The 24,795-nt window shown below is 40.7% G+C and overlaps 1 protein-coding gene across 1 annotated transcript in view; it reads left to right on the top strand.

Annotated features, from left to right (window-relative positions):
- Nucleotides 1-24,515, top strand: part of wdr26a (WD repeat domain 26a) — a 29,607-nt gene extending 5,092 nt beyond the window's left edge. The window contains exons 4-14 of the mRNA XM_041792502.1: nucleotides 2,283-2,419; nucleotides 5,949-6,046; nucleotides 9,607-9,763; nucleotides 10,917-11,055; nucleotides 11,134-11,274; nucleotides 15,494-15,613; nucleotides 18,446-18,591; nucleotides 18,698-18,776; nucleotides 18,876-19,005; nucleotides 21,215-21,409; nucleotides 22,995-24,515. Of these exons, the coding sequence (XP_041648436.1) occupies nucleotides 2,283-2,419; nucleotides 5,949-6,046; nucleotides 9,607-9,763; nucleotides 10,917-11,055; nucleotides 11,134-11,274; nucleotides 15,494-15,613; nucleotides 18,446-18,591; nucleotides 18,698-18,776; nucleotides 18,876-19,005; nucleotides 21,215-21,409; nucleotides 22,995-23,017 (1,365 nt within the window). The 3' untranslated portion in view covers nucleotides 23,018-24,515. The remainder of the gene's footprint in view (nucleotides 1-2,282; nucleotides 2,420-5,948; nucleotides 6,047-9,606; nucleotides 9,764-10,916; nucleotides 11,056-11,133; nucleotides 11,275-15,493; nucleotides 15,614-18,445; nucleotides 18,592-18,697; nucleotides 18,777-18,875; nucleotides 19,006-21,214; nucleotides 21,410-22,994) is intronic.
- Nucleotides 24,516-24,795: the final 280 nt, after the last annotated feature.

Raw genomic sequence — 24,795 nt, 5'->3', positions numbered from 1 at the left:
ACTGAGGCAGATACGATGACATCATTAACAAGCGTTATCACGATTGGTCGGTAGAGTCCAAATCTCTACTGTAGGCCAAATGTATATCATTTATACCGTCTACCGTGTATACCGCGCACCCCTATTTGAACCTCCACCATGTTTTACTGTAGGTACTGTGTTCTTTTCTTTGTAGGCCTCATTCCGTTTTTCTGTAAACGGTAGAATTGCCTGGGTTCCTATTGTTTTATGGTACTTGATGTCTGTGTCTTGCCTGCATCCTGTTGATGTTCATGATGTCTTAGTTGTGTAGAATGGCTTCATGTCTGCACTCTGATTGATATCTGTGATGTCTTAGTTTGCATGGCATCACATGACATCTAGGTTTTGATGTATATTGATCTTGATGAATTATTATCTCATTCATATTTCTGTTTAGTTTCTTTAAATGTGTGGATTCTGCTGATGTTGTTTGCATGTCATGTTCTGTTTTCTTATCTTTTCTTTGGGTTGTTGCTTTGTTCTTCTGCTTGCTTCTGCACATGTCAAAGCACTTTGTAAACCCATGTTTTTAAAAGTGCTGTACAAATAAAGTTATTATTATTATTAGAATGACGTATTTTTCCAGAAAGCTCTACCTTGGTTTCATCTGTCCACAAGATGTTCTCCCAGAAGGATTGAGGCTTACTCAGTACATTTTAACAAACTCCAGTCTGGCTTTTTTATGTCTCTTTGTCAGCAGTGGGGTTCTCCTCGGTCTCCTGCCATAGCGGTTCATCTCATTCAGATGACCACGTATGGTCCCAGCTGACACTTTTGCACCCTGAGTCTGCAGGACAGCCTGAATTTGTGTGGAAGTTGACTGAGGATGTTTATCCACCATTCCACCTATCCCGTGTTGCATTCTTTTGTCAGTTTTTTTCTTCCGTCCACGTCCAGGGAGTTTAGCTACAGCTCCATGGGTTATAAACTTCTTGATTATATTACACACAGTGGACAAAAGAATCTCAAGATCTCTGGAGATGGTCTTGTTACCTTGAGATTGTTCATATTTTTCCACAATTTTGCTTCTTAAGTCCTCAGACAATTCTGGCCTCTTCTTTCTCTTCTCCATGCTTGGTGTGACACACACAGACACACAACACGAAGGTTGAGTCAACTTTTAGCCATTCTAACTGGCTTCAGGTGTGATTTCTAGATTGCCAGCACCTGTTACTGCCACAGGTGAGTTTAAATGAGCATCACATGCTGGAAATAAAAATGATTTACCCACAGTTTTAAAAGGGTGACAGTCATTTTGTCCGGCCCATTTCGGTTTGTTTTCCAGAAAAATTCCCAGGTTGCCAATACTTTCCTCCATGACTGTATTTATCTATTTATTTATCTAACAAGCCAAAGTTGGCGAAGACCGATGTCATGTAGCAGAATACGGTGAAATCTGTATGGTGTCCAGGAGGTGTGCTTGTTTGAACAGCCTGGATAAACGCAAATACACAGCATCTTCTGAATCTGCAAAAACTGAATAAAAACCCTCACAACGCATTATAGTAACCGATGCTTGACCGTGCTACACTGTGACCCACACAGCTGACCGGCAGATGTGTAAACAGTGAACAGTGTGTGGAGGTGAAAGGATACAAAATGGCGAAACTGCATTGTAAAGTAGTGCCTGACACAGAGGGGGTTTTTTGGAGAAATGAAGTGCTTTGTACGTTTTCGACAGCGCACGGGCGAGCCAACATATTTTCTTGGCCCATTTATTCATAAAACTCATTAATTTACGCGGACAAAACGTTCCCATCTACAGCCGATATGCACCGGCTCTCTCTGAGCTCGTAATAACAACAGGATCAAATTACATGGAAATCACTGGAAGCTAATGCCACTTCTATAGCCAAGCACCTCATACGACCCAACTTCAAAAATCCCAAAATATCCCTTTAAATTCTCCCAAACTAAGTGCCAGTTTAAGATAAACCTGTAGCCCAGACCAAGATGACGGAGAAGAAATATTAAAAACTCCTTTACTAAAGACAGACCAAATTCAAAAGAATCTCATCCATGATGAAACCATGAGAACAAAGGTCAGAGTTGCTGATCAGCCTGACTGAAGCAGTCAAACTAAGATCAGTGTAAACCTTCTGTAGCTGGATCTCACTGGTAGCTGATCAGTGTCTGCTACAAAAACATCTGACTGTTGGATAATGGATAATAATAAAATAGTGATAGAAATATTTTCCTGTTGGTTATAATCAGGGTGAATATATGTGCTCACTAACGCCCTCCTCTGGTCTCGTGTGCAGCGTATGAAGTTCCTGCTGCTGCAGCAGAAGTACCTGGAGTATCTGGAGGACGGGAAGGTTCTGGAAGCTCTGCAGGTCCTCCGAGCTGAACTCACCCCTCTGAAGTACAACACTGAGAGGATCCACATCCTTAGCGGGTCAGAAACTCACCACAGGCTCACACAAACGTGCACATGCAGACACACAAACACGGCTGTTCTAAGGGTGGGGTTATATCAGAGGCCCTGGTCTGGATCAGGGAACCCTGGACCCTAAAGTCTGAACATCTGATCACACAAGTGCCTGAGTCGATCTTAGGAGGTAGTTTGACCACGATTCATGTAGACTCAGGTACAGACTACAGTAATATGAATAAAACCATACTTGAGTACGGCCTCTCGTTACTTTAATCTGACAGACAGCTGGGGTCTGAAAGAGTTCATAACCAGCGCTGTGGTCCCTGTTATCTCTGACATTACCATCAGGTTTAGAAGAGGTTTAATCAGATCAAGATGAACTGTTGTTGAGTCCTTTCATGTTTTAAGTCTGGTTTCTGACATTATTAAGATCATCCCTGTGTACTGGTCTTGGTCTGACAGTAAAAGAGAAAAATAGGAACATAGTCTACTGACACTGATCTGCAACCATTCTTCTCTGAGATGTTAGACACTACAGACTCCTGTCTTATATAATCAATCAATGTTTTTTTTAGCGTCAGAGCAGCTTGTTGTTCTTGTCCTTCTGTACTGAGGGGTTTGTGATTCTAAAGCATAGCTTGTCTGATGAGGATGTCTGACTTATTAAAACTATTTCTCCATAAATCTCATCCATGATGTAAAGCCACTGTTCCATATCATATGAATAAATTTTCATTTACAAACATACTAGTTTATGTTTCAAATACAATTGAAGGTGAAAAAAGATGGTCAAAATTAAAGGATTACTGTGCCACCCACTGGGGTGTTATTAGTGATGGAGAGTGAAACCTGGATGTGTAACATTCTTGTTTTGTGTTTTTTTAACTAAGATTTTAAAAAAGCTTATTAATGGTGCTATCAAGTCTCACAGGCCCTGTGACGTAACATCAACTTATCATATCACTGCTGTAAAAACAAGGGAGGACCAAGCATTAGTTTTTATGTGGTTTGGTTCGCTTTGACATTGCACACGACCCAAACCTGATGTGTTCTACTGTTACTAAACAAGCTGATGTTACAGCTCTCTGATGTGTTCTAGTGTTATCAAATGATGAGTGCTGTTACAGGTACCTGATGTGTTCTAGTGTTATTAAATGAGGAGTGCTGTTACAGGTCCCTGATGTGTTCTAGTGTTATTAAATGAGGAGTGCTGTTACAGGTCCCTGATGTGTTCTAGTGTTATCAAATGATGAGTGCTGTTACAGGTACCTGATGTGTTCTAGTGTTATTAAATGATGAGTGCTGTTACAGGTCCCTGATGTGTTCTAGTGTTATTAAATAATAAGTGCTGTTACAGGTCCCTGATGTGTTCTAGTGTTATTAAATGATGAGTGCTGTTACAGGTCCCTGATGTGTTCTAGTGTTATTAAATGATGAGTGCTGTTACAGGTCCCTGATGTGTTCTAGTGTTATTAAATGATGAGTGCTGTTACAGGTACCTGATGTGTTCTAGTGTTATCAAATGATGAGTGCTGTTACAGGTACCTGATGTGTTCTAGTATTTTAAATGATGAGTGCTGTTACAGGTCCCTGATGTGTTCTAGTGTTGTTAAATGATGAGTGCTGTTACAGGTCCCTGATGTGTTCCAGTGTTTTAAATGATGAGTGCTGTTACAGGTCCCTGATGTGTTCTAGTGTTTTAAATGATGAGTGCTGTTACAGGTCCCTGATGTGTTCTAGTGTTTTAAATGATGAGTGCTGTTACAGGTCCCTGATGTGTTCTAGTGTTTTAAATGATGAGTGCTGTTACAGGTCCCTGATGTGTTCTAGTGTTGTTAAATGATGAGTGCTGCTACAGGTCCCTGATGTGTTCTAGTGTTATTAAATGATGAGTGCTGTTACAGGTTCCTGATGTGTTCTAGTGTTATTAAATGATGAGTGCTGTTACAGGTCCCTGATGTTTTCTATTGTTATTAAATGATGAGTGCTGTTACAGGTCCCTGATGTGTTCTAGTGTTTTAAATGATGAGTGCTGTTACAGGTCCCTGATGTGTTCTAGTGTTGTTAAATGATGAGTGCTGCTACAGGTCCCTGATGTGTTCTAGTGTTATTAAATGATGAGTGCTGTTACAGGTTCCTGATGTGTTCTAGTGTTATTAAATGATGAGTGCTGTTACAGGTTCCTGATGTGTTCTAGTGTTATTAAATGATGAGTGCTGTTACAGGTCCCTGATGTTTTCTATTGTTATTAAATGATGAGTGCTGTTACAGGTCCCTGATGTTTTCTATTGTTATTAAATGATGAGTGCTGTTACAGGTCCCTGATGTTTTCTATTGTTATTAAATGATGAGTGCTGTTACAGGTCCCTGATGTGTTCTAGTGTTTTAAATGATGAGTGCTGTTACAGGTACCTGATGTGTTCTAGTGTTTTAAATGATGAGTGCTGTTACAGGTACCTGATGTGTTCTAGTGTTTTAAATGATGAGTGCTGTTACAGGTACCTGATGTGTTCTAGTGTTTTAAATGATGAGTGCTGTTACAGGTACCTGATGTGTTCTAGTGTTATTAAATGATGAGTGCTGTTACAGGTCCCTGATGTGTTCTAGTGTTTTAAATGATGAGTGCTGTTACAGGTACCTGATGTGTTCTAGTGTTTTAAATGATGAGTGCTGTTACAGGTACCTGATGTGTTCTAGTGTTTTAAATGATGAGTGCTGTTACAGGTACCTGATGTGTTCTAGTGTTAATAAATAATGAGTGCTGTTACAGGTCCCTGATGTGTTCTAGTGTTATTAAATGATGAGTGCTGTTACAGGTCCCTGATGTGTTCTAGTGTTATTGAATAATGAGAGCTGTTACAGGTCCCTGATGTGTTCTAGTGTTATTAAATAATGAGTGCTGTTACAGGTCCCTGATGTGTTCTAGTGTTATTAAATAATGAGTGCTGTTACAGGTCCCTGATGTGTTCTAGTGTTATTAAATGATGAGTGCTGTTACAGGTCCCTGATGTGTTCTATTGTTATTAAATGATGAGTGCTGTTACAGGTCCCTGATGTGTTCTAGTGTTTTAAATGATGAGTGCTGTTACAGGTACCTGATGTGTTCTAGTGTTTTAAATGATGAGTGCTGTTACAGGTACCTGATGTGTTCTAGTGTTAATAAATAATGAGTGCTGTTACAGGTCCCTGATGTGTTCTAGTGTTATTAAATGATGAGTGCTGTTACAGGTCCCTGATGTGTTCTAGTGTTATTAAATAATGAGAGCTGTTACAGGTCCCTGATGTGTTCTAGTGTTATTAAATAATGAGTGCTGTTACAGGTCCCTGATGTGTTCTAGTGTTATTAAATGATGAGTGCTGTTACAGGTCCCTGATGTGTTCTATTGTTATTAAATGATGAGTTCTGTTACAGGTCCCTGATGTGTTCTAGTGTTATTAAATAATGAGTGCTGTTACAGGTCCCTGATGTGTTCTAGTGTTATTAAATGATGAGTGCTGTTACAGGTCCCTGATGTGTTCTATTGTTATTAAATGATGAGTTCTGTTACAGGTACCTGATGTGCAGTCATGCAGAGGACTTGCGAGTGAAAGCAGAGTGGGAGGGAAAAGGCACGACGTCCCGAACCAAGCTGTTGGACCGGCTCCAGAGTGAGTACACACTGACTCATAAACTCTACTCCCTCTGTTCTTTTTTTTGTTCTCCAGCGTGAGTAAAACAAATAGGAGCAGCTTCTTTAACAAAGAGTGGCTCAAGCTGACACACACTGACAGGTTTACAGTCACGGTAACTTCATTTTACATTTATGGCCCAATCAAGGCCGTCTGATTGGTTTGCTGTCAGAGTCTTTATTGTCTCCAGTCTAGAGAAGAAGTGATTTATTTAAATGTGAAAAACATAGACAATCCGAAGATCGGGTTTTTTAGCTGTCTGCTTCAACAGATAACCCTTGGGGCTAACTCTGTTTTGTGTCATGATCTTGATTTCAGAGATATCCCATCCTTTTTTTTAATTTCTCCCAGTTTTTCCCAGATGCTGCAAGGCTTGGTGAAAGATGAGCTATAAGCATTGATAAAGCAGTACCACACCACATGCCCTAAGGGCTTTTAGATGTTATTTGGCCCTTCATACGCATGCCATGCCATATATCAAAAAAATCTGATTCAAGCTGTTGAGCTCAGTTCTCACAGCTGCAACTGTCCCCCTGAAGTCTATTGTAATGGCCTCGCTGCATCTCAGATCTTTAGTTGATGATGAAATTTTCTAAAACATTCTCATCTCATTCGGGTTGATTCTGCTTGTTTGTCAAACTGACGCTCATTTAGGCTGGGACATAACTGGTATCCTTCTTCAAACCAAAACAGACAAGTTATTGAAAGAATGACCATACTTCATTTCTATCATTATTAGAATACAGATAACAACAATCTGTCCCTTATATTGACTGTCCTTTATTGGCAATGATACAGGCAACAAAGCCCCAATAGCCCCTGCTTCATCAATATTTCATCCTTGTCTTTAAACATAATGACATCCTTTAATGTTTGTAAAACATTCTATCCTTACTTTGAAAGATGATGTCATCCTTTTAAGCCTATAAAACATTCTATCCTTGCCTTTAAATATGTCATCCTTTAAAGCCTATCAAACATTCTGTCCTTGCCTTTAAAGATTATGTTATCCTTTTAAGCCTATAAACCATTCCCTCCTTGCCTTTAAAGATGTCATCCTTTCAAGCCTGTACAACTTTTCATCCTTGTCTTTCAACATAATGTCATTCTTCAGTGTTTATAAAACATTCCATTCTTGCCTTTGAAGATAATGTCATCCTTTTAAGCCTATAAAACAGGGGTTCTTGAAGTTTTGATAGCTGAGGGCCAATTTAGGAATCCAACATTGGACTGAGGGCCGCCGAAGGAAAAAAAATGGGAAAAAAAACAGAAAACAAATCCCATTTGTAATCATTTTAATGACCAGGTTGCATCTCTACAGTTAACATTTATTGGTCTGCCTCCAGTTATGTACAATAAACATATTTAATTAATAAGTGAGGCTAAACCTGGCAAAACTTGAGAAACATTGTAATGCACACAAAATCCCTGGGGTTTTCTGCCCTCTACAGTCAAATTTGGGATTTAACAGTCCTGTGTGCAGTCCATTTCAGAATATACTTGTGCATCTCAAAAAATTAGAATATCATGAAAAAGTTCACTATTTTTTGTCACTTGTTTCTCAAAGGGAAACCCATACATTATATAGACTCATTACACACAGAGTAAAGTATTTCAAGCCTTTATTTCTTGAAATGTTGATGATTATGGCTTACAGATAAGAAAACCCAAAATTCAGTGTCTCAAAAATTAGAATATTACAAAAGATTAATAACAAAAAAGGATATTTTCAATAGAAATGTCAGGCTTCTGAAAAGTATGTTCATTTCTATGCCTTCAATACTTGGTTGGACATCCCTCTGCATTAATTACTGCGTCAATGCGGCATGGCATGGAGGCAATCAGCCTGTGGCACTGCTCAGGTGTAATGGAAGCCCAGGTTGCTTTGATAGCGGCCTTCAGGTCATCTGCATTGTTGGGTCTGGTTTCTCTCATCTTCCTCTTGACAATACCCCATAGATTCTCTATGGGGTTCAGGTCAGGCCAGTTTGCTGGCCAATCAAGCACAGTAACACCATGGTCATTGAACCAGCCTTTGGTACTTTTGGCAGTGTGGGCAGGTGCCAAGTCCTAATGGAAAAATGAAATCAGCATCTCCATGAAGCTTGTCAGCAGAAGGAAGCATGAAGTGCTCTAAAATGTCCTGGTAGATGGCTGTGTTGACTGTGGACTTCAGAAAACACAGTGGACCAACACCAGCAGATGCCATAGCAGCCAAAATCATCACTTACTGTGGAAACTTCACACTGGACTTCAAGCAATGTGGATTCAAGGTCCCAGAGTCTGGAGGAAGAGTGGAGAGGCACAAGTGGCTTAAAGTCCAGTGTGAAGTTTCCACAGTCAGTGATGATTTGGGCTGCCATGGCATCTGCTGGTGTTGGTCCACTGTGTTTTCTGAAGTCCACAGTCAACACAGCCATCTACCAGGACATTTTAGAGCACTTCATGCTTCCTTCCGCTGACAAGCTTTGTGGAGATGCTGATTTCATTTTCAAGCAGGACTTGGCATCTGCCCACACTGCCAAAGGTACCAAAAGCTGGTTCAATGACCATGGTGTTACTGTGCTTGACTCTGACCTGAACCCCATAGAGAATCTATGGGGTATTGTCAAGAGGAAGATGAGAGACACCAGACACAACAATGCAGATGACCTGAAGGCCACTATCAACGTAACCTGGGCTTCCATTACACCTGAGCAGTGCCACAGGCTGATCGCCTCCGTGCCACACTGCACTGATGCAGTAATTCATGCAAAAGGAGGCCCAACCAAGTATTGAAGGCATAGAAATGAACATACTTTTCAGAAGCCTGACATTTCTGTTGAAAATATCCTTTTTTGTTATTAATCTTTCGTAATATTCTAATTTTTGAGACACTGAATTTTGGGTTTTCTTATCTGTAAGCCATAATCATCAACATTTCAAGAAATAAAGGCTTTGAAATACTTTACTCTGTGTGTATTGAGTCTATATAATGTATGGGTTTCACTTTGAGAAACACGTGACAAAAAATATTGAACTTTTTTCCATGATATTCTAATTTTTTGAGATGCACTAGTATGTAAAAACTTATTTAGAACAAACAGTGAGTCTCAGTGTGCCTTGCTTCCTGTCTTAACAATTGCGGGCCTCCAGAAATGTTTCTGCGGGCCGCCATTGGCTCGCAGGCTGCACTTTGAGAACCTATGCTATAACCATTTAATCCTTGCCTTTAAAGATGTCATCCTTTTAAGCCCATAAAACATTCCATGTTGTTTTTAAACATAATGTCATCCTTCAGTGTTTATAAAACATTCCATTTTTGCCTCGAATTGAAAGTTTGGAGAAAAATCTGAGACTCCAATCAATCAATCTTTCACCACTGCTAAACAATACTTCATAGAATGCAAACAGGAATATTTCAACAACTTTCTAAACTCCTTCTTTCCTATAGAACTACATCCTAAATGTGGATGGCTTAACTTAAATCAGACTTCACTCTACAACACAAGCCAGACTCTTCAAGCTTTCACTGCTGACTTCCTCTCTTATATCCTCAGCGTACCTTCCTCCATCAGTGATGCTGCCTCCTCGCCGCCTGCAGACGCTGCTGAAGCAGGCGGTGGAGCTGCAGAGGGACCGCTGTCTCTACCACAACACCAAGCTGGATGAAGGTCTGGACTCTGTGTCACTGCTGCTGGACCACGCCTGCAGCAGGTGAGCAACACAGCTGACCTCTACACATGAGGGTTATCAGGATCAGGCCTGCACCAAGAGTTAGGTTGGCCTCTGAAAAACCCAGAGAATGAGCCTCCTCAGTTCTAATTTATTGATTATATCAGTGCATGGGGCTATATGGCGGCACAGGGGTTAGCGCTGTTGCCTCACCACAAGAAGGGCCCTGGTTCGCTTCCCAGTCAGGACCTTTTTGTGCGAAGTTTGCATGTTCTCCCCATGCACGTGTGGGTTCTCTCCAGGTACTCCGGCTTCCTCCCACCACCAAAAACATGCATTAGGTTAATTGGTGACTCTAAATTGGCCGTAGGTGTGAGTGTGAGCATGCCTGGTTGTCTGTCTCTATATGTCAGCCCTGTCACTGACTGGCGACCAGTCCAGGGTGTACCCCGCCCCTCGCCCAATGACAGCTGGGATAGGCTCCAGCCCCCCCATGACCCCCAACGGGATAAGGGGTACGGAAAATGGATGGATATCTATGCATGTGTGTTGGACCAAAAGCATTGGTGCTATCATCCTAGCAAACAGTGCTCTCATTTTGGAAGTCAAAAGTTTATAAAACTATTATTGTGTTCTGGTGTTAAAATTATTTATTTTTGCCACTTTAAACCATTTTTCCTTTCAATTTTCCCACAGTTATTTACCACTTTTTGTCAAATTTGTAAAATTTTTGCCCATTTTGCCTCTTTATTTTTTTTTACCCTTTTTGGGTTTTTCACTTTTTTTGCCTATTCTTTACCTCTGTTATCTAATATTTGCCACTTAAAATACATTTTTGCCACTTTTAACTCATTTCCGCTACCTTTAAGATCCCTTTAACCACATTCTCTTCCCTTTTTTGGGTATGTTTAACCCATTTAATTCCGTTTTTAAGAAAAGGGGTTTTCATTTATAAGAAGGATGTACTAGGGCACAAATGAATAAAAATAGTTGTTGCTTTCCCCCTTCATGGGCCGCCATGATCATAATACCAGAATTATAAAGTTTGATTGTAGTGAATTGAAACTATATTAGTACCAAAGCAACAGAAATGCATGCCTTAGACATCCAGTGATGGGTACCATCTTGATTCTGGTGTACAGAACCTGCAGGCAGGCTCCTGCACAGATTTAATGTTTTTTCCCCATGTTTGTAGGAAACAGTTCCCGTGTTACACCCAGCAGATCCTCACTGAACACTGTAACGAGGTCTGGTTCTGTAAGTTCTCCAACGATGGGACCAAGCTTGCCACAGGCTCCAAAGACACCACAGTGATCGTGTGGCACGTGGACACAGTAAGCAGCTGTGACATCAGCACGGTCAGAGCAGCAGCATCAGAGCTAAAGGTGTTATTAACGAGTGTATGTTTCCAGGAGACCCAGCAGTTGAAGCTGATGAAGACTCTGGAGGGTCACGCCTACGGGGTTTCCTACCTGGCGTGGAGTCCCGATGATGCCTACCTGATCGCCTGTGGTCCTGATGACTGCTCTGAGCTGTGGCTGTGGAACGTACAGGTATGACATCGCCTTACTTTATTTTGAAGTGGCCTTCTATGAGCCTAGATCTAGGAACTACACCCCTTTTAGCATTATTATGCAAATGACATTTTTCTCTTATTTTCCTAAATATATAACTGTAAATGACAGTCAGGATATCAAGTCGTCAGCTGTTAGAACATTATTCAAATGTTTTTGAACAAACTTCATAATGATAACCGTTATTTTTTTATTAAATGCACTGTTCCACATTATTATGCAAAACAGAGTTTTAAAAGATTTTATAGGTTGTAATGAACTGAAAATGGTCATTCAATGAATTTGCAGCATTATGAGGTCATATTTACTGAAATCAAAGCTATTTCAATCAAAAACATCTTAACAGGCCAACTTCCATGTTAACATAGAAGGAATTTGTGGCCAATTCAGAGCACAGATGGGTTTGTGCAGATAAAAGCATAATGAGGAAGGTTTCTGACAGACAAATTCATCAGATTAAGAGATCAGCTGCTAAAATGCCATTACAAAGCAGCAAACAGGTATTTGAAGCTGCTGGTGCCTCTGGAGTCCCACCAGCCTCAAGGTGTAGGATCCTCCAGAGGCTTGCAGTCGTGTATAAACTAGGGCTATCATGATATCAGATTTTCACTTCACGATTATCGTGGGCAAAAAATGTCACGATTACGATATTATCACGATATCAATAAAAATATAAATAATAATGGGACAATTAATCAAATTTGTCTTTAACTTAATTTAGGTTGTGTTCCCTCTTTTCGCAGATTAATTACCCTCAAAATACCTGTCTAAGGAGGTACTGCAGTGTCATTGCAGTGTTGCGTCATTGTGGAGGGTCATATTTCTTAAAAAATGCAGAAATATTAATAGTAAGGTTTTTATTTATTCTGTAGCATGTGCTTTTAAGCTTTTCAAAGTTAAAAAAAAACAAAAAACATCTGATTTAGGTTTTTTCAGCTTGGCAACAAGAATGAAATTTCCATGTTGTGATCAGCAGGGTCAATCTGTTTATCAAAATCCAAGATAGTTCTTTTTACATTCATCAGTTATCAGAGATAACACACTTTCACCAGAGTTAAAAATTCTGAGCTTTTGAGTAAACATTAGTGATAAGCCCCCCCATGGCTTATCCACCACACAAGATTTACATTATCATAATGCCAAAACAGTGTCAGAAACGTAGGGTTATAAACACATTAGGAAATAATGAATTACAGACATATTTCAAGAGCACCTGCAGCAGTTTTTTAATGAAACTTTTCCTGGTAGCTCTACTAAAAGAACTGAGTTAGATGGCGGCGTTGGGATCAGGTCTGAATTTAATTTTTGCTTGCACTAAAACTGTTTAAGTCAGTAAACAAAGAAAATTCTAATTTCTTTAAATGCGTACAGAAGCTTTAACGCTCCTCATAGTGCTGCAGCCAGTATTAGTGTCTCCACTGCACTGATGTGCGTGGCCCTTGTCATAAAGCGTTGAATTTACGGACAAGGACAGGAACAGAGAGGGACAAACAGAGTAAAAACAAATTCTCAGACAGAGCTGATGGAGCGCTGCACTCCTTGGCACTCGCAAACAGTGATCAGGAAAATAATTCTACCTACGGCTTAAAAAACAAAGGACGTAGTCTGTAAATATCACCCTGATGTTACTTTTATCAATATTCCCCAGTTAATTAGTTCCGGCTGTCAGCTGCCGATGTTTTTGGAGCGTTATAGCTGACGAGGATGTGAGACTTTTTTTGTGCTTCATTCGGTGAGAAGACTTGGTTTAGAACAGTGAAAAAACCTTATTTGTCAAGGGCAGTGCTTAAGTAAACGCAGTATTATAATTTCTTAAACTGAACTGAGGTTAGAGTGAGGGATGACACACACCGCACCTGCAGGTGTTAATGAACAGGAAATCACGGGGGAATGGGCAGGTAGGGTGTTAGCTGTCCGACGCAGGACTCTATCTCTACATCCTGTCCATTAAGAGCTGTGTGAACGAGGAAAAAGAAAACTTGTTTTCTCTTAACGTCTTGCTGGGCTCACAGTGTGCGTATGCCGGGGGTGCGCATGGAGAGAGAGAGAGAGAGAGTGAGAGAGAGAGAGAGAGAGAGAGAGAGAGCGGCAAAGTGAGGCTGGACGGTTTCGGAACAAGGGGCGCAGAGGTTAGAGGAGAGCAGGAGTTGATGATCTCTTACATTGATGGGCTTATCAAAAATGTTCAGGGCTCGTGACGGCGCTGGAGTAGCACTGGATCATTTACACGATATTATCATATGCACATTTTTAACACGATATTGAAATTTTATTTTTTAATACCCTTTAATACCCTTTAATAGCCCTAGTATGAACCTACTATTTGGCCATCCCTAACCAATGCTCACAAACAGAAACGGCTGAGGTGGGCCCAGAAATACATTTTCAGCTGTTTACTGATGAGTGCCGTGCAACCCTGGATGGTCCAGATGGAGGAGTAGTGGATGGTTGGTGGATGGCGACCATGTCCCAGCAAGGCTGTGACGTCAGCAAGGAGGGGGGCAGAGTCATGTTTTGGGCCGGATTCATGAGGAGAGAGCTGGTAGGCCCTTTTAGGGTCCCTGAAGGTGTGAAAATGACCTCGGCAAGGTATATAGAGTGACCACTTTCTTCCATGGTACAAAAAGAAGAACCGTGCCTTCTGTAGCAAAATTTTCTTCATGCATGACAATGCACCATCTCATTCTGCAAAGAATCCCTCTGTGTCTTTGGCTGCTATGGGCATAAAAGGAGAGAAACTCATGGTGTGGCCCCCATCCTCCCCTGACCTCAGCCCTACTGAGAACCTTTGGAGCATCCTCAAGCTAAAGATCTATGACGGTGGGAGCAGTTCACATCAAAACAGCAGCTCTGGGAGGATATTCTGACATCCTGCAAAGAAATTTCAGCAGAAACTCTCCAAAAACTCAAAAGTTCAATGGATGCAAGAATAGTGAAGGTGATATCAAAGAAGGGCTCCTATGTTAACATGGAACTTGGCCTGTTAAGATGTTTTTGATTGAAATAGCTTTGATTTTAGTAAATAATGACCATTTTCAGTTCATTACAACCTACAAAATCTTTTAAAACGCTGTTTTGCATAATAATGTGGAACAGTGCATTTTGAGGTTTTTATTTTTTTAAAAGTGGTTATCATTATGAAGTTTGTTCAAAAACATTTGAATAATGCTCTAATGGCTGATGACTTGAAAAATATTCTGACTGTCATTTGCATTAATATTTAGGAAAATAAGAGAAAAATGTCATTTGCATAATAATGTGGAAAAAAAAGCGGTGTAAAACATGCAGTCTGGAGAAGGCACCCTTCAAACCTGAGACTGCTGGAGCACTTTACTCACCAGGAGTGAGCTGAAATACCTGGGACAGGTGCAGAAGTCTCATTGAGAGTTACAGAAATTGCCTGATTGCAGTGATTGCCTCGAAAGTTGTGCAACAAAATATTAAGTTCAGGGTGCCATCATTTTAGTCCAGGCCAGTTTCATTAGTTTGTCTTTTAAAAGGACCACTGTGGATTTATTTTCTTAAACAGAAGGGTACCAACTATTTTGTCCGTGTGTGTAACAGTAAATAAACCTATAAATCCATGGAGGTGTTAATGGGCAGAGATCATGTCATCTCTGATTTAAACCAGGACTAATATTTCCGGCTGACATGATCAATGATTCTGCACAGATCAGGTTATTGATCATTTTTACTCAGATCTAGTTTTTACTCAAAATAAGGAGCAGTTTTCAACAACCAGCGTCTCTGTGGCAACCAGCTGTCACACGCTCAGTACAAGAGTTTGTAGAAACGACCATCTGTGTCACACTACAGCCTCCTCCTCCTCCTCCTCTTCCTCCTGTCACCAGAGAACTGTGGGGAGAGATCTACATTTCTGTCAGCATCTTCCTCACCCTCCTCTACTTCTCCACATCCTGCTCCTCGTACACTGTCTCCTCTTCTCCTCATCCTCTTCCTTTCCTTCTCATCCTCTTCTTCTTCTCCTCCTTTTCCACTGAGTCTTTGTAGTGAGAAAGCCTTAATTTTCACTTTCAGACCCAAAGATTCAAAGAAATCAACTGTGATTTTTCATCATTGTTTGAAGCATCAGCGTTTTCCTCTCTCTGATTGGCTGATTCAGTCACGCGACCCTCAGTTTGTCTCAGTGTGTTGTAAAGTGTGTAGTAAAATGTGTATTGTTTGTGTCATTGAATAGACGGGGGAGCTGCGTACGAAGATGAGTCAGTCTCATGAAGACAGTCTGACCAGCGTGGCGTGGAACCCCGATGGTAAACGCTTCGTCACCGGAGGACAGCGAGGACAGTTCTACCAGTGTGTGAGTATCTGAGATTGTGTGTGTGTGTGTGTGTGTGTGTAATGGAGCTGTACTCATCATAACTTCAGAATTAAGAGGGGGCGGGACTTTTTGCTTTGTCAGCATTGGAAATATCAATCTGACTCGTCTCTCCAGGTCTACAGTGGCCTCCAGGATTCCTTTGCAGTGTTTTCATGTTTAAACTGTGATATTTTTAGATCAGAGTGATGGGGATTGTGGTTCTCTTTAGTACGCTGGGAAATTAACTGAAAATTAGATAAAATAGCAATATGGCCTGCTGCAATTTTCAAATCGCAAAAGGTGAAATATTTCTTTGACCTGAAATTCGTGTCAAAATATCGGTTTTAAACTTTTTGTAGCAGATGTTTCATGGTGCCTTTTTTTTAGAGTAGTCTGCAAAAAAATCCTACCTTCTTCATTTTTGTGTTTTTTTTTCATATTAAATATAAGAATGACAAAAACCTGTCAATGCATCAATTCATTTCCAATTGGCAATACTAGTCAAAATCATCAGAATTAGACACTTTTAAAGAATTTTTCAGCTGTTGTTTAGGAATAAAAGAAAGTTAGGGAATAATCGCATATAAAAATTGCAATTGCAATGTTGGGGAAAAAAAATCTCAAGTAGATTATTTTCCAAAATCGTTTAGCCCTAATCTTTAGAGATCTGGATCATTGGCCTCAGCACAGTATAAGAGGCAGTCTTTCTGCTCCAAACAGGTCTTCTTTTGGTACCAGTTTTTATGTGTTTAAAACACAGCAAAAAAAGATAAAAGGAAACCATCTCTAAATCAGGAGCCAGCTCCTGTCCTTCACAATCATGGCTGTACATATCAGCAATATACAGTACTGTGCAGAAGTTTTAGGCATGTTTGGACTGAAATTTGAGTCTGAATTTAAGGCATGTAATGGCAACTACGCCCACCTGAGGGCCCCATCGGGCGGGAAGGAAGATTGACACAACCCAGGTCATGCTCTGGATGTCTTTGCACATTACCAAGGGCATGGGAAAATAATCTGATGAAAACAAAACAAAAACCACAGCTTTAGGGCGGAGTTATGGGTAGATGTGGTGCTTAAACATAGCCTAGGGTACTGTTGGGGCAGGTAGGAGGGTTGCGACAACCCCCTCGTCGTCGTGTGTATGTTCAAAGCACCTGAAAACTGTTGGTGGTTGCTGGGCGTATTACCAGGGGTGCAAAGGCTTTAAAGGTCGACCTTGGCTGCTGAGCGACACACGTACATGTCAAATGTGTCGACACTGACTCTGGCCGCCCTCCCTCCTCTAACCGTTAGCGCTCTACATGCCTAAAACTTCTGCCAAGTACTGTATATCAGTAATTCAACTGGTGGGTTGGGACCCAATAGTTGGTTGGAGCAGTTTTCAGTGGGTTGGGAATTTGTGGCTGTAAAATAGCAGAGGCAATAATCTATTAAGTACTGAGGGCCTTCATGGGAATGCATCTGTAGGAGGTTATGTGATCAGCAGGGTTTGTTAGTTTGTTTGTTAGTTTGTTTGTTAGCAAAATAACTCAAAAAGTTATGGACGGATTTTGATGAATTTTTCAGGAAATATCAGAAATGGCATAAGGAAGAACTGATCAGATTTTGGGAGTGATCCGGATCACTGTCTGGATCCAGGAGTATTTTGAAGGATTCTGTATTATTGGGAGATAGGGCTAATGGCAGAGGTCTGCGCTCTCCGAGTGCTTTTCTAGTTTTACTCTGTTTTACAGAGATAATAGGAACATTTATTTTTTACTAAATGTCTAACTCATTTATCTCCTTTTCTCAGTGTAACCAAGATAACGAGATAATTCTTCAAGATTTTTGGAAAATTAATAAAAATGTACATGTTATCTGTTATCAGACCTGTAACATTTTTTATTAGATAAACACAAATATTGTTAAACATTACTGGAAATTTAAACAGTGTTTTCCAACCATTTTTCCCTGGCGACCCTCATACATGTGCCTAAGAGAAGCAGAGCCCCTCTTTCAGCACTAAAGACAGAAGGAAAAAAAAACACACTGCCACAAAAACTCAACATAGAGTTGAATAGTTTCACTGATAAAACCCTAAAGAAAGGCGTTTACATGTTTTTCTTATCAAAATACCTTTACATAAACATTTTAATAACTGCTTTATCATGTTTTTAGTCAATATTTGCAAATCTAATTTTGGCAGCCTCAGAACAGACAAAGCCTCGAGCCTCCCCCCTAAGATCTCCTGGGGTCCTGGACCCCAGATTGGGAACAAACGATCTAAGAGACTGTGTTGGGTCCCAAGGCTAGACCAGTTGAGAGTCACTGATAAAATCATGTATCAGCATTAAAATTTGGTAAATATACAACCCTACTATCAGGGATAGGGGGTTTTCTAGGGCTCTGTACACTTAAGGACACCCCATGAGCCCTTAACATTTAGAATGAAACCCCAAAGATAAACCAGTTACCAGACTGTCTACTTCCCTGCTCCTCTCTCAGCTCTGATTGGCTCAGCCTCTCCGACAGGAATGGTGTGAACAGCATCAGCTAAAAAAGAGTTTAGGAATACCAAAAATTCAACATAATACATCCCTGCCTGAATTTCCCAGTGATTTTTTTGCATGTTTTGCCCCCAGCTTTTCTCTTCTGAGGCTCTTTTGATCAACGATTGTTAACCAGAGTCAGTACTGTAAGAGACAAACAGTGGAAAGATCCCTGAAAGAAGCGAAATGAACATAAAACAGCGACTTCTCAACACCAATAAGCTGCTGAGAAATTAAAAGTGATAGACAATAAATATCTGTATGATTTCCCATTCCTGTCTCGGTTTCATCCTAACTTCAGGACCTGGACGGGAACCTGCTGGACTCATGGGAGGGCGTTCGAGTGCAATGTCTGTGGTGTCTCAGCGACGGCCGGACCGTCCTGGCATCAGACACTCACCAGCGCATCCGAGGGTACAACTTTGAGGACCTGACGGACAGAAACATGTGAGTATCAGCTGACCAGGGCCTTCTGGTTCTTGTTCTTCTCTTGGTCCAGCAGCAGAGGAGTCTGTTCCTCCTTTATCTGAGGTTCTGTGTTGTGTCGTTGCAGCGTCCAGGAGGATCATCCTATCATGTCGTTCACCGTCTCTAAAAACGGGCGTTTAGCTCTTCTCAACGTGGCCACTCAGGTGAGCAGCTGGTGACATCATTGTTTCACTTCACCTGGTTTAATGGCTCAGAGTTTCACAGAAGTTTCCCTTTGTTAACTCTAAACCTGTCTTTACCAGGGAGTTCATCTGTGGGACCTGCAGGACCGGGTGTTGGTGAGGAAGTATCAGGGAGTGACCCAGGGCTTCTACACCATCCACTCCTGCTTCGGAGGACACAACGAGGACTTCATCGCCAGCGGCAGTGAAGGTTAGATCATAAACCTTTGAAAACACTTAAACAGTGCAATTTATACTTTTAAGAAGATAAATCTAAAGGCTACTGGTTAGACTGGAATAACAACGGGGACTGGCCTGCATGGAACAGGCAAGAATGGAATGTTTTATAAACTAAAAATGGATGACATCGTCTTTCTGACGACTGTTAAAAACAAAGGATGATGTCATCATCATCAAAAAAAAAGGATAGAATGTTTAATAAACTTTAAAGGATGACATCATCATCATCATCAAAGATGAGGAAGGAATGTTTTATTGACATTTAATGATGACATCATCTTTCTGAACCATACGTAAGGCTTGAAAGGATAACATCATCAAAGGCAGAGGATGAAATGCTGGTGAAGCTTCGGATGTTTTCCGTCTATTTCTGACACGTTAGCATACCTGTCAACATTTAGATTTTAAAACGCGAGTTTTTTGGGGGGATGGGGGGGTAAAGATTTAGCTTTGGTCTTAAAGTTTTCCAAATTTGGGAATTTAACACTTTATTTTATTTGTTCAGGCATATTTTTATGCACTTACTTTTCATTGAAAATTGACTTGAGTTCCCCTTCCAGATAAATTTTAACACAAGTGTCATCATTCAGTCAAATAACGCCTCTGCTAAAGTCAAAGAAATTTTCTTTTACTTTTGGTTATCCAGATTTTAACATAATGGGGGATTAACTTTTAAATCATGTTTCTCCCCTGAAATTCAACATTTGAGGAAATTCACACTATATTTTTGGCAAAGCTGGAAATGTTTGGCACTGTAGTCTGTGTTGCTGATTCTCTTTTTTTTTTAATAAAACTTTTCATATAAGCAGAAAAGGGTTTTAAAAACTTGTTTTGGTCACCTGTGATGCTTGCGCAAATCCTGACAGTTTGAATTTTACTGAAACTTTCTACTGTATGTCGCTGTTTTAAATCACACGTTAACCAAGAAGTTATGGTGCTGAATATTATATAAAGTATTATTTTAATGCAGAGAAGGAAAAGAGAAGAGCGGACAAAGAACGATAATGGAGCACTGTCCTGTCACTTTCTGCTAGCTGGCTCCTAGATGCAGCTCTCACCTCATCTGAGAGCAGAGTTCAGCTCACTTCTGAATCAGGTTGTGGGTTGCTGGGTCACAAAGACAGAGGGGCTGAAATTTTATGTTATTGTAGATTGAGTGCATGTTACATGATTCATATACGATCCGGTGTCCTCAGCGAAAACTTACAAAATGTATTATTATGTATTTTAGAATTAGTGCACTTCCTTTAGAGCAATAGAAATCACAAGAGTTTCCTGAGAGAAATGACAAAATGGGAGGTGGGTGGGAGATGGCCCAAAAATACGGGAAAAACCTGGTTGACTACTTTTGGAAAAGTGGGTGGAACTGGCAAGGAGTGAGTTCGCCAGTTCGCCTTCGCCAGTTCCTCTCACTTTCCCAAAGTTGCAAACAAAGGACAGTCACCATGAGGAAAGATTGTTGGTATGTTCTAATAATGACAGAGAGATAAAGTTGCTGAATTTTCTAGTTAACCATTATCTAAGGCAAGGCAAGTTTATTTGTATAGCACATTTCAGCAACAAGGCAATTCAAAGTGCTTCACACAGTTCATTAAAATACATTGACAAAGGGAAAAAGAAACACAGTGAAAACACTTTAAACGAAGCATGTAAAAGGTGATTAAAAAAAAAAATAAGACCCACACAAGATAGACACATCCCTAGTGCCATTTGTCTGAACTTTATATGTAAAACAGCAGATAAAATCCAAAAAAGATAAAAACACACATAAAAAGTTTTTTTTAAAACAACAACAAAAACAATAAAGATAAAAACAGATATTAAAGTAAAAGCTACAGTGCAGAGTTCCAGCAAAAATGGAAAATTTGAAAAGTAAAACGTTTTTTTAGTCAAAGGTAGCAGTGAACAGGTGTGTCTTCAACCTTGATTTAAAAGAACTCAAACTCTCAGCAGACCTGATGTTTTCTGGGAGTTTGTAACTAGTTAGCCACAAGCTAACTAGTTAGCTGTGCCTCTTTAACAGCTTTTCTCCCTCATGTTGTTATAGTTGTACTTTTAAAGGACAGGATGATATACTATTTACCAACACAGTGCACACATGGTCTCATTCTCTGGTCTCAAGTCTGAGATGTTTTAAACCAGTCGTTCCCGGTCTGATCTGTTGTCGCGTTTCCTGTCAGACCACAAAGTCTACATCTGGCACCGACGCAGCGAGCTGCCCATCGCCGAGCTGACCGGCCACACTCGAACCGTCAACTGTGTGAGCTGGAACCCCGTATTTCCTGGACTGCTGGCCAGCGCCTCTGATGACGGTACTGTCCGGATCTGGGGGCCTGCCCCCTTTCTAGACGTCCAGGATGCAGAAGGGCTCAATGGTATGAAACACAGATGAAAACAGTAAAATCTTACTCTTAAATGTATTTGCTCATGTTTGTTTACATCAATAATAATTAGTGTTTTTAGTATATAATGGGTCTATCTGTTAATATGAGGCTGTGACAGAGCGGTCTTGTTTGTGGGATCTCTTTGGTCTTCATCTTTCCGTCTGTCCCTTTCAAACTAGACAAAATTAGGGACCGGGTGTTTTTCAGTGAAGAAAACTTGGAGCTCACATTGAAAGATGATGGTGATGGATACACACTCAGATACTTGTGATGTTTCTGTTTGTAGTTTAGGATGACTAAATGCTGTATCATCATGATACTGTGAGCAAAAAAAATATGGACTAAAGGCTGAAGGCTGATTTGTTTGGACAAAAATCTTCTCAGAATATAAACGGGAATTATAAAAATTCTTCATTTGTTTTATAGGCTACCTACAGGTTTTTTTAAATCTCTTTGTAAGTCTTATGAATAGTCAGAAGAGAGCGGTTTATCTGTGCTGTAAACTGGTAAATCGCTGTCTGGCACTTAAAATGATCCTACATTAATAAAAATACCTGAAACTGAGGTATCACAGCCACTCTCTCCTCAGTCTGGAGCAGTTTCTTCAGCTTTTTTGAGAGAATAAACACACTTTTGTATCCCCATCTTAAGAGCTGACAACATTTTTTAAACCTAAATGTAAATTATTTTGATTATATTATCATCTGAACATTAAGAATAATGGGAATATCATAAGTAGTTATATTTCATCGATGTATATGTTACATATTCTGATCTCAGCTGGAGTTTGGCAGTGATTTCCTTCCACCCGTTCCTGAATCATAACAATTATTTACTTTTCCTCTCCTTTTCTAACATGGAAGACTGAGCCTGTGATAAAGGGAGCAGGTATCTTTGCTGTATTACTTATCTCCACGTTTTTAAATTCTGGGGGTGAGGCCGGCTGAACCGTGAATATCTGAGGGTTTGTTATTTGAATGATGATTGCCACTTTGATCAGCACTTGCTTATTCGTACGCTGTGATTGGCCGGATACATCCACTTTATAAATCACATGTGGACCTTGTCCTAAGATGATTTCTACACCCATGGCTATGCTGGTTTCTATGAAAGTTTGATAAATGAGGGCCTTAGTAAATGTTTTTAAAAAATAACTAAAACCCAGCGTTTTGGCTGAAATGCATCTATGCTTGAATTAAAAAAATGCTATTAGAATATCTGAAGCCTTTAAATGAAACTGCTTTCCCAAAACAAAACTGGGTGGTTACAGAAGTGAGTGGACTCTCAGCCTATGGTGGCCTCCATAAACAGACGCGTCCTGTTAGAATCATGAAAATAATGAATTTGTTTGTCTATGAAAACTTTAGGAAATATTTGAGACACTGGCAGACCTCCGTTAAAAATATATAACATAGAAATGATTAGATTTTTAATTAATATAGATATTTCAGTAATCCTGGAGCTTTGAAGATGTAAAGCCAAATAGAAGCATAGAATCAATTCTAAAATGATCAGGGAGCCATGATGGTGAATCAGTCAATCAATAGTGAATGCTGACCGTTTGTCTCTCTCTCAGAATGTTGCAGCATGGACAGCTGATGACCCGTTGTACCTGAGGAGCTTTGAGACTCTATAAATACTTGAAACGATGCAGCGGGGAAGTTCTGGTGATTGGACAGCTGCTTCCTGGAGGCTGGGCCTGTGGTGCTGCCTGTGCGGCCAGGTGAAGCTGGGCTCCACCTCCAGAGTCTGACCCACCTCTCCTCCTGTGTGGACCCCCTCCTGGACCCCCCTCCTCTTATTTATTATCATTTATTGATGAGTAGTTCACTGACCGTGGGATATGTGATGGCCTCTGTGAACCTCTGAAGGAGCATTAATGGATGTAAACCAACCATGAAGAGTGACCTTGTCCTTTTTTAGATGCAGAATCAGAGTTTTAGTCTTTTTTCTCCTGCACAGAGACCGATGATGATTCATCAGCATGTTGGACAGGACGGTGCATTCGGTGGCTCTCTCACGTTTGTTCCTTGCTCTGCAGTGTGATGCATGGCCGGCTGAGCGTGTACAGCAGCTCATGATATTCTAAGGATCACCTGTCCGCCCTCACCTGGGCCCACCTGGCTGTTTTTCCTTCCTGCTGTCACCTCTTCAACGCCTCTTTATTTTTCCTCTACGCTCTGACGGCAGACTACATATTTACTTTGGTTTAGCTGTTACACGTTCAGATTTTTATTTATCATGTTTGTTTTTATTTTACTTTGACTTTTGCTGTTACACTCCCTGATAAGGTTGTCACAATGTCTGACACTTTAATACTTTTGATACCATGTCCTTTCAAAACAATAGAACCCGTTATTTAAGGGCCCGCCCACTCAAGTCCCAGTACCCCTGTACTGTGCCAAAGCAAGATTGCCCCCCAACCCCTTGGTGTTAAAACTAAAGATGGTTTTACATGAGAAACCCGAGCCTGGATCCAACTACATTTGAACACAAAGTCTGGTTCCACTCGGTCAGTGGGAACACTTTACTGGAGCACCATGCTCGGTCTGGTTCAAGAGTTGGTCTAAGGTCATTTTCACACCTGATAGTCCGGGGTACTCGGTCCGTTTTGGAACAGAAATAGCAACATTGTTGCACTTTTCTTTGGTTTGGTTTGCATTCACACAGCTCTCTTGGTCAAGCGGACTAAACCGTCTGAACACCTACAACCTCTGCCCACTAGGGGTGCTGTTGCCACAAACAAACGGCGACTAGGAAGAAGAGAAGGCGTAGAAGAAGACAAAACTCCCGCTGCCAGGCTTTTTTCCACATAAATAATGAAAAAAACACAGAATTTACACTGTCATTTACACTGGTTTCTTCTCTTGCATTGAGGCATTATGAGCAGCCAGCAAGGTGGTGAGCTGTCCAGCATGTTGTCTTTTACATGAGTCGAATAAATCAGCACTGACTACAGCGTGTTGCCATAGCTAAACAGACGCTTAAGCGAGGTACCGACATATATTTTAGCGTATCAAATCACATATAAATCCGTATATCATTACGCTTTATGCCACTTCCTGCCTTTGGTTCACAAGTTGGTCCGCTTTGCTTTCACACCTCTAACGAACCGCACCAGGGTTCGTTTGGAAGTGGACAGAGACCCCCTGTTTTCAAGTGAACCAGAGTCTGCTTGTTTGGTCTGCACCAGAGTTCGTGTGAGCTTTCGCACCACTCCAAACGAACCAGACTACCTGGGGAAACAGACCAGAGTTTGTTTAAAGTGGACCAAACAGCTCTGGTGTGAATGCGCCCGAAGACACAATTCCTGTGAACTTTAGCATGAGAAATGGGAATGCAACCGTGCCCGAGTACAGAGTCATAAAGTCAGGTCA

Source organism: Cheilinus undulatus, linkage group 8, assembly GCF_018320785.1.
Source record: "Cheilinus undulatus linkage group 8, ASM1832078v1, whole genome shotgun sequence".
NCBI lineage: Eukaryota > Metazoa > Chordata > Actinopteri > Labriformes > Labridae > Cheilinus > Cheilinus undulatus.
Note: the sequence above shows the minus strand (reverse complement) of the source record. Positions and strands in the feature narration are given on the sequence as shown.